Source organism: Corvus moneduloides, chromosome 29 (genome assembly GCF_009650955.1).
Source record: "Corvus moneduloides isolate bCorMon1 chromosome 29, bCorMon1.pri, whole genome shotgun sequence".
Classification (NCBI taxonomy): Eukaryota; Metazoa; Chordata; class Aves; order Passeriformes; family Corvidae; genus Corvus; species Corvus moneduloides.
The window spans coordinates 56,655-69,360 of NC_045504.1; the positions used below are offsets into that span (position 1 = coordinate 56,655).

At 53.6% G+C, this 12,706-nt stretch overlaps 1 protein-coding gene across 2 annotated transcripts; it reads right to left on the reverse strand.

The window, feature by feature from the left end:
• Nucleotides 1-14: 14 nt before the first annotated feature.
• LOC116436415 (translocon-associated protein subunit beta) lies at nucleotides 15-4,681 on the reverse strand. 2 transcript variants are annotated; one of them, XM_032093524.1, is made up of 6 exons: nucleotides 4,582-4,681; nucleotides 2,651-2,805; nucleotides 1,733-1,831; nucleotides 1,261-1,369; nucleotides 1,024-1,101; nucleotides 15-341 (listed from the first exon to the last, which is right to left on the reverse strand). In XM_032093524.1, the coding sequence occupies exons 2-6, from the start codon at nucleotides 2,803-2,805 to the stop codon at nucleotides 231-233; spliced, it is 552 nt and encodes a 183-aa protein (XP_031949415.1). In that variant the 5' UTR covers nucleotides 4,582-4,681; the 3' UTR covers nucleotides 15-230. The 2 variants fall into 2 exon arrangements, with proteins under 2 accessions (XP_031949415.1, XP_031949416.1); XM_032093525.1 differs by lacking the exon at nucleotides 4,582-4,681 and adding an exon at nucleotides 4,402-4,426.
• Nucleotides 4,682-12,706: the final 8,025 nt, after the last annotated feature.

Here is a 12,706-nt window from a genome sequence, read left to right on the forward strand (position 1 = left end):
TTTGGGACTTTTGATTGTTCTTTTTTCTGCTTGCTTGTTTCTCCTTTAGAACACAGAGGACACCTCACCACTGCTGCTGCAGCCACCAAGTCCTTTGCCCTGCAGAGGGCTGAAGCACGGCCCAGGCAGCACCTGGCAGGGAACGGTGCCATCCGGACCCAGCCGCTGCTCTTGGCGGTTCAGGATTGTCCTTTGCCGAGCTCTGGGGTGCTGGTGGCACTTGACTCTGCTCAGTTCTTTTTGGTCTTGGGGGTGTCGTACTTCCTCTTGCTCGAGTACCAGAGCAGCAGGGGGATCCCGATGGAGGGCAGGGTCATCACGCCAAAAGCCGCCCAGTCCAGCTGGAGGGAGAAATTGTTAGAGAAAAGTCAAACCAATCCAGTCCACAGGTGTCTTAGAGCAATGACATCAGAGGAGGAGAGTGAGGGGAGACCTCGCACTGTCTGCAGCTTCCTCACGTGGGGAAGCGGAGGGGCGGGCACTGATCTCTGCCCTGTGTGACCACTGACAGGACCCCAGGGAACGCCTGGAGCTGGGTCAGGACAGGGTTTAGGCTGGATATTAAGAAAAGGCTCTTCTCCCAGAGGATGGTCTCCCGGGCAATGGAAGAGGCTCCCCAGGAAAGTGGTCACAGCACCGAGCTTGACAAGAGTTCGAGGACTTTGGACAGGGTCGGCAGGCGCGTGGTTGGGATTCCCGGGGCTGTTCTCTGCAGGACCAGGAGCTGGGACTGCGCGATCCTTGGGGGTCCCTTCCAACCTAGGAGGTTCTAAGATTCTACTCTCAGATTCTCTGGCTCAAATCCCACAGTGCAGCTCCTTCCCAGAGGGAGCTGGGACAGAAACTCAGCTGCTTCTGTGATAATACTCCTCTGGAGAACTGAAGGGAATGAACTCCAGCTCCCGCTGGAGCTCTCCAGGTGACTGCAGGGCAAACCACACACACCACGTGCCAGCAGGAAGCCAGCGCACTGGGCTGCGGCTGCCGTGGTGCACTTTCCACTATCAATTGAAAGGTACTTACAAAGTGAGGGGAGAACCTCCTGTCAAAGTCGCGCTGAGCCAGGATTCCTCCCTGCCCGGGAGCACTAGTGAAGCCAACCTGGAAAAGGCAGGGAAAAGACAGGCTTTGCCACCTTTCCTCCTCCTCGCTCCACAACTGGGCAGGGTGAGAGCACAGGGACACGCATCCTCCCCGAGCACCCAGCTCCAGCAGCGCGGTCAGCTGTAGCCGCAGGGCTCCTATAAATCATCCACTTACCACGACCTGGGCACCCTCCTGGGCCAGGTACGTGATGGTGGCAGAGGTGAAGTTGAAGTACCCAGCTTTGAGAGGCCGTAGAACCACGGTGTGGGACACGTTGCTCGCTCTGGGAGCCGGACATTAAGGAAAACGGTTGTATTTCATCCCAGCAAGAAAAGTGAGGAGATGGGAAAGGGCAGCCTGGAACCAGGTGCAAAAGTCAGTGCTGCTGACAGATCGGAGGGCTCGTGCTCACAGACAGCCCGGCCCACCCAGCTGCTCCTCCCCAGGCAGAGGAACTACTCCGGGACCTGGTCCTCTCTGCAAGGAGCTTTATTTTTACACAGCACTGTCCAGAAGAGCAGGGGTTTGCATTCGGCACCCTGTCTGGAAGGAATTTCGGAGACAGCAGATGAAGATAGGACGCAGCTGCAGGATGCTCAGGGGCAAGAAAGAGAGTTGGGAGAAATTTCAAAACACAAAAAGATACGGAGCAATCCTGTCCCACTTGACGTTGAGCATGCCAGAGACGATGCCAAAATCTTCTGGGGGGAAGGAATCATCCGACAGCTCCACATCTAGGGCAGCGCTAAACACAACAAAGAGAGGGGTGCGACAGGAATCTTAAGATTTGCCATCTGCTTACAGGCTCTGCAGCAAAGTGCACTGACAGGTCCATCCTGACCAAATGAAAGAACTGATCTTTGAAAGATAAAATGTCACCAGTAGAAGATGGGGAGGAGAGCTGAGGTGTCTTACAGGGAGACTGCAGAGAGAGGAAGGCAAAGCTGAGAGAAACAACCACAGAGACAGGAAAAACACCGTTTTTTCCACAACAGGATTTGGCAGTTTGCTGAACTTCAGATACCATCCCATGGATACACACTTTGGCCTAAATAATAACCATATCCCACATATAAGGTTATAGTATCTCATTAATGTTGTATGAGTCCAACATTACAGATATTCTTCTCTTTGCAATACTACCCTCAGCATGCGTTATTCTGCCTTTAAAAAAAAAATCTAAAAACAAAACCTCAAAGCACTTTAATAGGCTCCTGCATTTTGTCCACTCAGCTTTTCATTCTGCGAATGAAGCTTTTTACCAGCATTGCAGAAGTTCTGTTTTATCTTTGTCAGGTCCTTAGTTAAGTCCTGATAGCAAAAAGAAACTTTTATTAAAAAGAATAAACAAAGCCAAGAAAGGGAGCTGCATGCATGGGGAGCAGAGTGTCACAGGACACCACATGCTGGACTGACAGCTTGAGCAGCCACGAGGTGAAAGCAGGGACAATGGAAGAGGAAGGAAAAGACAAATTTCGGGGTCAATCCTTCAGGCACTGCTGGAAAGCTCAGAGTCCGAGGGAGCAAAAGCAACAGCACAGCAGGAGCTCAGAAATCGGCTTACCTGGAGCCAACGTTGTAGATGTTGTACTGCAAAGTCAAGTCCTTGCCCTCCACTGCGTACCTGTTTAACAGGGATTTGGAGGCCAGGAGCCTGGCGCCATCCTCGCAGTGAGCCACAGACACCAGGGCAAACACAGCAAGAAGCAGGAGCTTCATCTAGAAACACAAGGAAATGGAATGTCACTGATCATTTGAAATCTCTGAACACCTTCCTGTGAGGACGTAAGAACTGGCACAGCAGCGCCCCAGATCTGCAGCCGTGGAAGAAATGCCGATGGTCTTCTCCCCTTTCAAAGCCCTGGCCAGTGTCACTCCCCTTTACAGAATCCTGGAACATCCTGAGTTGAAAGGGACCCACAAGGATCATCAAGTCCAACCCCTGGCCCTGCACATCTCAGTAATGGGCAAAGCTTTCAGATCACTGAGCCTCTTCCAGTAACTTCCAGAGCAAAAGCTTTGGCAGTTAACAATTTCACCCGTTTTAGCAACTAACAGTTAATTGCCCTTGCAAAGCCTGGCAACTTTCCAGCACTGTCTTACACAACAGAGTTCGTTCTTCTCAGAAAACACCAGCTCCTCACTTCCAACATTTCTTCTTTCCTATTTCCAGCCACTGAGGAACCACCAACTCCCTCCAGTGGCTTTGATGATCCCCACAAGCCCCTGCTTCAGGCCACGTGTCTCAATTTACCCAAATACAGTGCCTCTGGAGCCACCCTGCTGAGAGGACAAGGAGACAACAGGGACACTACAGATGTGATCAGTGAGGACACTTGACGGGACTTTTAAATGCAAAAACTGCTTCAACATCAGGGCCTCTGCCCTCCACAGAGTCACAGGGCGGTTGGGGTTGAACAGGACTGTAAAGAGCATCCAATTCCAACCCCCTGTCATGGGCAAGGACACCTTCCACTAGACCAGGTTGCTCCAAGCCCCGTCCAACCAGGCCTTGGACACTTCCAGGGATGGGGCAGCCACAGCTTCTCTGGGCAGCCTGTGCCAGTGACTCACCTCCCTCACAGGGACCAATTCCTTCCCAATATCCCATCTAACTCTGCCCTCTGGCAGTGGGAAGCCTTGTCCTGTCACTCCAGGCCCTTGTCCAAAGTCCCTCTCCAGCTCTCTTGGAGCCCCTTTTCAGCACTGGAAGGGGCTCTAGGGTCTCCCTGGAATCGTCTCCTCTCCAGGTGAACACCCCCAGCCTGTCTCCAGAGCACAGGGGCTCCAGAGCCCTCGGAGCATCTCCGTGGCCTCCTCTGGACTCACTCCAGCAGCTCCTCGTCCCTCCTGTGCTGGGGCCCCAGAGCTGGAGGCAGCTCTGCAGGGGGCTCTCTCCAGAGCAGAGGGTAGGAATCCTCCCCTTCACATGCTGCCCACGCTGCTGGGGATGAGCCCACTGAGGACAGCGTTTGGCTTTCTGGGCCCCCAGTGCACCCCGCCAAGGCACGCTGAGCTTCTTGTCCACCCGCACCCCCAAATCCTTCTCAGGGCTGCTCTCCACCCATTCTTCCCCAGTCTCTTCGTGTTTCGGGTTGCCCCAATGCAGCTGCAGCATCTGCCCTTGGCCTCGCTAAACCTCCTGCGCTTGGCACAGCCCCGCCTGCCCAGCCTGTCCCAGTGCCGGTGCCAGAAGCCCCTTCCTTCCTTCCTTCCCCCCAGTGCTGCCCTGCTGCAGCCGCACCCCAGCGCATCCAGCCCAGGCTGCTCCTGCCCACCCACGAAGCCCAGGGGCCCACGGGGGCTCAGGGACACCTCTCAGCAGGTGAAACCGCCCGGCTTCACCCACCGCTGCCCGCGGAAGACCCCGACTCTGACGCTCCAGCGCCACAACCCGGCCGGCCCTTCCCGGCCCCTCCGAGCCCACGGCCGAGCCTCTCCTGCAGCGCAGGGCCCAGCGCAGCCCCGAGCGGCCCCGGGCCTCCCGCCCCTCACCGTCTCTCCCGCCGCCAACGCCGCACAGCCGAGTCAGCGCAGCCGCCGCGGAAGTGACCCCGTGACCCACCCCTCCGGGGCGCCAGGGCCCCTGGGAAATGGAGTCTGGGCCCGTGCGCACGCAGGGACTCCGCGCCTGCGCAGGACGCGCTTCCTGCGCTGCCCCCCGCTCGCCGGCGGCGCAGTGCGGGGCGCGGGCGGCGGTACCGGCGGTACCGGCGGGCCGGGCCGGGCCGGGCTGGGCTGGGCTGGGCTGGGCTCCGGTAAGGCTCTGGGGAAGAGCAGCAGCTGCGTCTCGGCACAACAAGTTGCTCTGCTCACTCCAGCAGCCTGTCCAGGTCCACGGTGGATGTGTAAAGCAGTGAGAGAGGAGTGAAGGAGAAGGAGCAGGGCTGAATTCCTCGAGAATCAGGTGCCCAGAACGCCAAAGTCTCCCTTCCTGCACTGGGGACACCCTGCTTTGCTCGCTGCCCTCAGACAGGCTCCAACCTTCTGCTGCCCGCGGAACAGGACATGTCCCGACCTCCCCAGTGCAAAGCCAGTAACATCACAAACCTGTTGGCGTTTCCAGCGCTGCCGGAAGCCTCGAGAGCTCCCCTGTGCCCGTGTCTGTCAGGCACACGCCTCTGGTGGGAGAAGGGCCTCAGGACCCTTCTCTGTACAGATACTGCTCCTCACACGAGCATGCGAGGAGCAGCTGGGTCAGCCTCGGGTGGGTCGGGCTGTCTGTGAGCACGAGCCCTCCGATCTGTCAGCAGCACTGACTTTTGCACCTGGTTCCAGGCTGCCCTTTCCCATCTCCTCACTTTTCTTGCTGGGATGAAATACAACCGTTTTCCTTAATGTCCGGCTCCCAGAGCGAGCAACGTGTCCCACACCGTGGTTCTACGGCCTCTCAAAGCTGGGTACTTCAACTTCACCTCTGCCACCATCACGTACCTGGCCCAGGAGGGTGCCCAGGTCGTGGTAAGTGGATGATTTATAGGAGCCCTGCGGCTACAGCTGACCGCGCTGCTGGAGCTGGGTGCTCGGGGAGGATGCGTGTCCCTGTGCTCTCACCCTGCCCAGTTGTGGAGCGAGGAGGAGGAAAGGTGGCAAAGCCTGTCTTTTCCCTGCCTTTTCCAGGTTGGCTTCACTAGTGCTCCCGGGCAGGGAGGAATCCTGGCTCAGCGCGACTTTGACAGGCGGTTCTCCCCTCACTTTGTAAGTACCTTTCAATTGATAGTGGAAAAGTGCACCACGGCAGCCACAGCCCAGTGCGCTGGCTTCCTGCTGGCACGTGGTGTGTGTGGTTTGCCCTGCAGTCACCTGGAGAGCTCCAGCGGGAGCTGGAGTTCATTCCCTTCAGTTCTCCAGAGGAGTATTATCACAGAAGCAGCTGAGTTTCTGTCCCAGCTCCCTCTGGGAAGGAGCTGCACTGTGGGATTTGAGCCAGAGAATCTGAGAGTAGAATCTTAGAACCTCCTAGGTTGGAAGGGACCCCCAAGGATCGCGCAGTCCCAGCTCCTGGTCCTGCAGAGAACAGCCCCGGGAATCCCAACCACGCGCCTGCCGACCCTGTCCAAAGTCCTCGAACTCTTGTCAAGCTCGGTGCTGTGACCACTTTCCTGGGGAGCCTCTTCCATTGCCTGGGAGACCATCCTCTGGGAGAAGAGCCTTTTCTTAATATCCAGCCTAAACCCTGTCCTGACCCAGCTCCAGGCGTTCCCTGGAGTCCTGTCAGTGGTCACACAGGGCAGAGATCAGTGCCCGCCCCTCCGCTTCCCCACGTGAGGAAGCTGCAGACAGTGCGAGGTCTCCCCTCACTCTCCTCCTCTGATGTCATTGCTCTAAGACACCTGTGGACTGGATTGGTTTGACTTTTCTCTAACAATTTCTCCCTCCAGCTGGACTGGGCGGCTTTTGGCGTGATGACCCTGCCCTCCATCGGGATCCCCCTGCTGCTCTGGTACTCGAGCAAGAGGAAGTACGACACCCCCAAGACCAAAAAGAACTGAGCAGAGTCAAGTGCCACCAGCACCCCAGAGCTCGGCAAAGGACAATCCTGAACCGCCAAGAGCAGCGGCTGGGTCCGGATGGCACCGTTCCCTGCCAGGTGCTGCCTGGGCCGTGCTTCAGCCCTCTGCAGGGCAAAGGACTTGGTGGCTGCAGCAGCAGTGGTGAGGTGTCCTCTGTGTTCTAAAGGAGAAACAAGCAAGCAGAAAAAAGAACAACCAAAAGTCCCAAACTGCCTGGTCAGCCCCTTTGGAGCCGGAGCCCCTCGCCCCTCTGCAGCCGCAGCAATCCGAGCAGCGTGGTAGTGCCCAGAGGGGCCTGGCTGTGGGGCTGTGCCCCTTGTGCTGCCTCCAGCTCCCGTTTGCCTGCTGCAATTTTCTGCAGGGTGTCGTATCTCAGGGCCCCCTCAGGGTGCTGCCTGCCCTGCGGGACGGAGCTCGCTCTGGTGACACCACAGATCAGTGTGTTGGGAAATGGTTAGAGGATCAGGGACGTGGATCATTGATAGAATTATGGGATCAATAAAAGAACTATACAAGCAAAGGTTAGTGTGAGAAACTGTCTGCATGAGAAAAATCCCTGTGTGAGAAACAGGCCTGGGAAACAAAAAGGGAGTTTTGAAGCGATGCAGCTGTGCTGATAAGATGTGCTGGCCGGGAGAGAAGGGAGGGTGAACTCTTTTAATTCTTCTGAATTCTTTTAATCATAACTGTAGAAGCTTGCCAATGTAAGTCCAATTATGTAGAAGCAGAAATGCGCTTTGATAAGTTTTAAGCCACTTAAGAGTTAACAAGCTGGTATACTATATACGTGCCTCTGGATTGCTAATAAACGGAGCTTGCTTTTATCAACCATATTGGTTTGGACTGCAATTCCTCCCCCCGCCGGAGTCCACGGACCTCAATTCCAGCATCAGTGGTCTGATTTGATAGAGGATGTCAGAGCTGCTGCTGTGCCCTGTTGATGCTGTTCTTTGGCCCACCAGCCTGCCCTGGTCCATGGTGGACTTGTAAAGCAATGAAGGAGGAGTGCAGGGAGGAGGATCAGGGTTAAATTGCTCAAGAAGGAGGTGCAGAGGCCAGGAAATTCTCCCTTCCTGCACTGGGGACGCTCCGCTTAACTACACCCACCCACACCCCCCTCCTCTAGACAGGCTCCAGCTTTCTGCTGACAGTGGATCAGGACATGTCCTCACCTCCCTGGTGTGAAGTCAGTAACCAAACCAACCCTGCTGGCATTTCCAGCACCGCAGGATGCCTTGAGAGCTTCCCCGTGCCCTTATTCCTCAGGCCGCTGCCCTCTGGTGGCAAAAGGGCCCCGGGGCCCTCCTCTGCGCTCATTTTGCCCATACACACCCACAGATGAGCAGCCCGTGTGCACTGATCCAGGGCCCTCTCACTGGCTGCGTGTGCCGCCTCAAACCCTTTCTTTGGAGGTCTCCACTCCCAGCCTGTGCCAACACCTCTTCCTACAGCCACTTTCTTCTTTCCCTGCTGCCCCAGACAGAACTTCTCCAAGCTGCAGACAACGGAAAGCAAGACCGAGGTCCAATCCCTTGTTGGCCACGGAGGCCACTTAACCATTTTCTCTCCCACCGCACCCCACCTCTCTGCGTGGTTTGCTGCAGCCAGGGCAGGCTGTTCTCAGTCTCAAAACACTGATACACTGCCTGTCCTGCCTCTTAGAACCTCAGACCTTTTTCTGTGAAGCAAGAGCATTTTTGGGAAATGTTTCATTCCTCCCCAGTAAGCACCTTTCTTGGTGCTGGTGGTCACTATGTGATGGTTGTCAGGCCGGAGGAGGAGATGCCACAGCTCCACTGCCACCCACATAACTGTATTCCGGAAGGCTCTGACTTGGGTTAAGGAGGGGTGAAGCCACACACTTAGAAGGGGTTCCAAGAAGGTGATATGGTTGTTGGCTGAGTCAGCGTCTAAGAGCAGAGAAATGTGTGGCCATACCTTTGGCCTTGCAGGTGCTGTGTGGGCAGCTTTAGGAATTGGATGAGTATTTGAGCTGAGCTGGACCATAGCGAGGAGGAGCTCAGGGCTGGGGATTTCTCGCAAGTGCAGTGGTAGTTTTCTGTCTTCTGGTAACTTTGGTGCCACAAGTGATGGCGGCTGCAGCGTCCTATCGGTGTGTAGCAGGTGAGCAGGAGCTTTTGAGGGCAGGGTTGTTGTGGAAGACTTTTGTGGTGACCGGTGTGATTCTGACCGGGGTTTTTTCTTGCAGATGATGGAGAGTAACCTGCCAGCTGCAGGAATGGTGCAGTTAGCTGATGTGGCTTCTGTTGAGGACGGCTTCAGATCCCCCCACCCTCTGCAAGTTCCACTGAGGGGTCAGGGACTGCTGCCCTCCAGTGTGTAGTTTTGACTTTGGTTGGAAAGAGACCCCAGCGCAGCACGTCTTCCAAAAGTTGCTGGCATTGCTTCTGCGTGAATTGTCTGGCTTCCCATGGTGTGTGGCCCAGCAGCCAGCAGTGCAGTGGAGCTGGGCAGTGCAGCTGGCCAGATGTCCCTGCTAGCTCTGTAACATGAAAACCCCTAGTCAGGGTAAAACCGTGTATTTTGGGGATGGAAAATGTAATGGTACCAGTTTACAGCTGTGTAAGTTCAGTTAATGCAAAAGGACAATCAAAGACTTGTGTCATATGAGTATTTTTACTGGATGTGTATAACCACACACACCCCTCTTCAGGATAAAGTGAGTTACTGAGATTTGTTCTTTATTTTACTCTTTAAAGTTTTACACTTCAGTTCCAGTTTTACTGACCAAGCCAGTGTGGTGTGCGGCACCAGTGCAAGGACTGGAGCTGTTGGCGGGTGGATCTCCCTTTTTTTTGGAGGGAGGGAGTTTGTCCATTTTGAATGGCACTGTTAAAAATAATGATCTGCCAGTCAGAGCTCTTTCCCTTGTTGTGTGGCTCTTTGGGAAGTTGGGGTGAGATCATGTCTATTGGGACATCCAAATGTCAGAGTGGGGGGTGGGCAGTGGTGCAGTGGAAGAGCAGGTGTGAGGAGGATGAGGGGGTCACAGGGGACTTCCACCCCCAAAAGATGTCCGTGTTGGTTTCAACAACCAGTGAGGAGCTAAACTCCAAACAAGCCACTGTCCTTCCCCTCCTGCCGTCAAGGGAGGGACAATAAATCAGAGATGATGACTTAAAGTAACAATTTCTTTAAAAATAAAATCACAAAGCAATGGAATGAGACATACACGATGGAAAGAAATTGGTGCAAAATGAAGGGAAATGTTTTAACCAGCAAAAAACAAGGTGTTAAGCAGCCCCCTTGTAACAAAGATAAAATGGCTGCTGCTTCCCTTAGCAGCTCGTGTGGCCCAGGAGGACAAAGACGAGATGGTGGAGAGGTTCTCTTGGCTCAACACTTCCCCCTGGAACAAAAACCCCGGGATGTCAGGGGCTTATGGAGCAATTCTGATGGTGGATGGGGGGTGCTGCCATTGCCTAGTGAGCTCCAGACCTGCGGTATCAGTTTCCCTGCTCCCTCTCAGTGACAGCAGCGGCGTTTGTATAGGTCAGTTTTGGCACTTCTCTGCCTCTTCCTGCCACCCACGGGGCCCTTTTCACATCAGCTGGGCTCTCCCTCAGCTTGGTTGGACTCAGCTGGTATGGACTCTCCTGGTTTTGGTCTCTTCTGTGCTGGCGGAAGGAAGGAAGGAAGGAAGGAAGGAAGGAAGGAAGGAAGGAAGGAAGGAAGGAAGGAAGGCTCAGTGGGGGAAGGCAGGCACTGAAAACCGTGCCCCTGGCCCCACAGGAAGATCTTTCTGTCCTTGCTCCTCTTGTCTGGGAGCAATTCTTGGACATAATGAATTTTGGAGGTGGGATCAAAATTTCCGTGGTGGTTTCCTTGCAGAGAATGAATCTGGCTTTTGTCTTGGAGCAGTCCGTGGATGTATTGAATTTTGGAGGTGGAATCCAATTTCTGCGATGGGGTCCTGAATGATAATGACAGTTCTTGTCCATAGGAAGGCTTTCTGTGACGAGTGGAAGCTTCAGCCAAGCCCTGCCTTAGCCTCAGATTTTGGTAACAGTTTCAATTTAAGGGATCACTCTGGGCTGCAAGTTCTAATGATGGCAAATCAGATCTATTTATAAAAATTAATTCTTTATTAAACAGACAAGAGACAACAGATGAAAGATCCTGTTCAGAATTACTTACTACACAGAAGAAAACTAAAGACCTACTAGTAGATTATAGCATAACATAAACCAGTACCTGTATTAAAGCTAGCAAAAGAAACAGTATTGATTAGGAGGCAAATGTAACTTACCACCAAAATGAAGATAATGTACACAGATTCCTTCACCTTCACCCCTGGGGCGTAACGGTGAAGCAGGTGTCCCTACTCACAAGAGAATCTCCACACATTTCCAGGGAAATGTATAGAAGATTTCTGACTTGTGAAAGTTTGGTGTGGCTTTTAGAGTTTGTAAAGTGAGGTGTCTGTCAGTCAAAAAATGATGTTGCCAGATCTCACTTCAACATTAAGAAGTTTATTGGCAGTTGGGAGATGCCAGACCAGTGTTAAGCCCATGGTGCCAGAATAACTCCCTACAAGAGAGCTTGTCCTGTTTGAGTTATCTGGCTGGTTAGCAAACAGTAGATAAGCCCTTGTGGGAGGGTGAGATGCCCTGCTATGCAAGGAAATCACGTAGGCCCAAAGTTTCAGGTGCAGATGGGAAGCAGCCCAGGGGAGGCCAAGACCAGCCAGATCCATCTGTCCTGGCAGCTTTCATCTGGGAGCAATCCTTGGATGGATTGCATTTTGGAGGTGGAATCAAAGTTTTGGCCATGAGCTCCTGGACAAGAATGAGAGTTCTTTTCCACAGGAAGTAAAGCACGTAGCCCCAGTGTTTCAGGTGCAGATGAGGGGAAGCCCAGGAGAGATTAATGCCAGGCAGCCCAGTCTGTCCTGGCAGCTTTTGTCTGGGAGCAATCCTTGTACATACTTCTCACTTGCTTTGCCTTGTAAACCCAACCCTTTACTTGGCTTGCCCTGCTACCCCTTACTGGCCTTGCATTACCTTGCATGCCCATCTGCCCCTTAACCTGTCTACTGCTTTCATTCCTGGCCTTCTCTTGCAAGGCTTACCCCTCCTTTGATTTGCCTTCCCATGCCTACCTCAGCCTTGCATTTCTTTATGGACCCCTCTGTGTTCTTCCCTTGTCCTTCCTCCACTCCATTGCCTGGCACTGCCTTGCTCACCCACCTCCCAAGCTTGACAAGAAAAGGGTTCTTCCAGGCTTTACTTTTGTCGCTGTTTTGCGTTGGTTGTTTCTGGGGGGGGAAGAGGCAGTTCTGTAAACCTGGAGGGTCCTTTGCTGTGCTGTTTTTCTTTCTTCCCCCTCTCCACCACATTGTCAGGAGTTGTGGACTTCTCCTCCATTTTGTCTTTGTCCCCTGGACTACCTGGTCTTCTAGGGAGGCCACCATATGGGGGAGGGGCTTCTCTGCCATCCTGTGTTCTGCTCCATGTGGTCTTCTATGGAGGCTGCCACGCTGGGGGAGGGGGCTTCCCTGTCATACTGGCTTTGTCCTTGGGCCCGGCACTCGGGTACTGCAGCCCTATCCTGGGGGAGGGGCTTCTCTGACATTTTGTTGTTTCTGGGGGAGGGAGGAGGGAGTCTCTTGCTTTAGAGCCTTTGTATGTTTGGTTACTGCTGTTTCCTTATTAATTGGTGTTTTGTTTTTTAGTAAACTGTTATTTTTTCACTTTTATCTTCTCACATTTGTCTCTCCTTCTGTTGAAAGGGGAGTGCTTAAAACTAAAGGAGAGGTAGCTTGTTTCCCAGGCTTCACCCCATAAATAGTCTTAAACTAAGACAAGTTTGGCACACAACTTAAGGGGCTTGAGAGAGAAAGTGACAAAATAACAATTTTGTCCAAAACACTTGTATATTGGGTACAGAACTCCCTGGTCACCATGCTGCTGGGTCTGGTCATGTGGCTGTGGCACCTAACTTTATATATGTGTCCGTATATGTGGAGCCGTTTGCCCACCATGATGGATGTCCTTTTTCAGATCAGGGAGAGAGAGAAACCAAGACTGCTTTGTGGATACACTTTGAGATATCAGTTTATGGAAAGATAACATCAGTGGCACTGA

What these genes read in the sequence shown, in the direction of transcription:
- LOC116436415 (XM_032093524.1), bottom strand. Translation starts at nt 2,805, where the DNA reads ATGAAGCTCCTGCTTCTTGCTGTGTTTGCCCTGGTGTCTGTGGCTCAC. An exon ending in ATCTACAACGTTGGCTCCAG is followed by an intron (nt 1,832 to 2,650) that starts GTAAGCCGATTT and finishes TGTTGTGTTTAG; the next exon opens with CGCTGCCCTAGATGTGGAGC. An exon ending in AAGTGGGACAGGATTGCTCC is followed by an intron (nt 1,370 to 1,732) that starts GTATCTTTTTGT and finishes TCCGGCTCCCAG; the next exon opens with AGCGAGCAACGTGTCCCACA.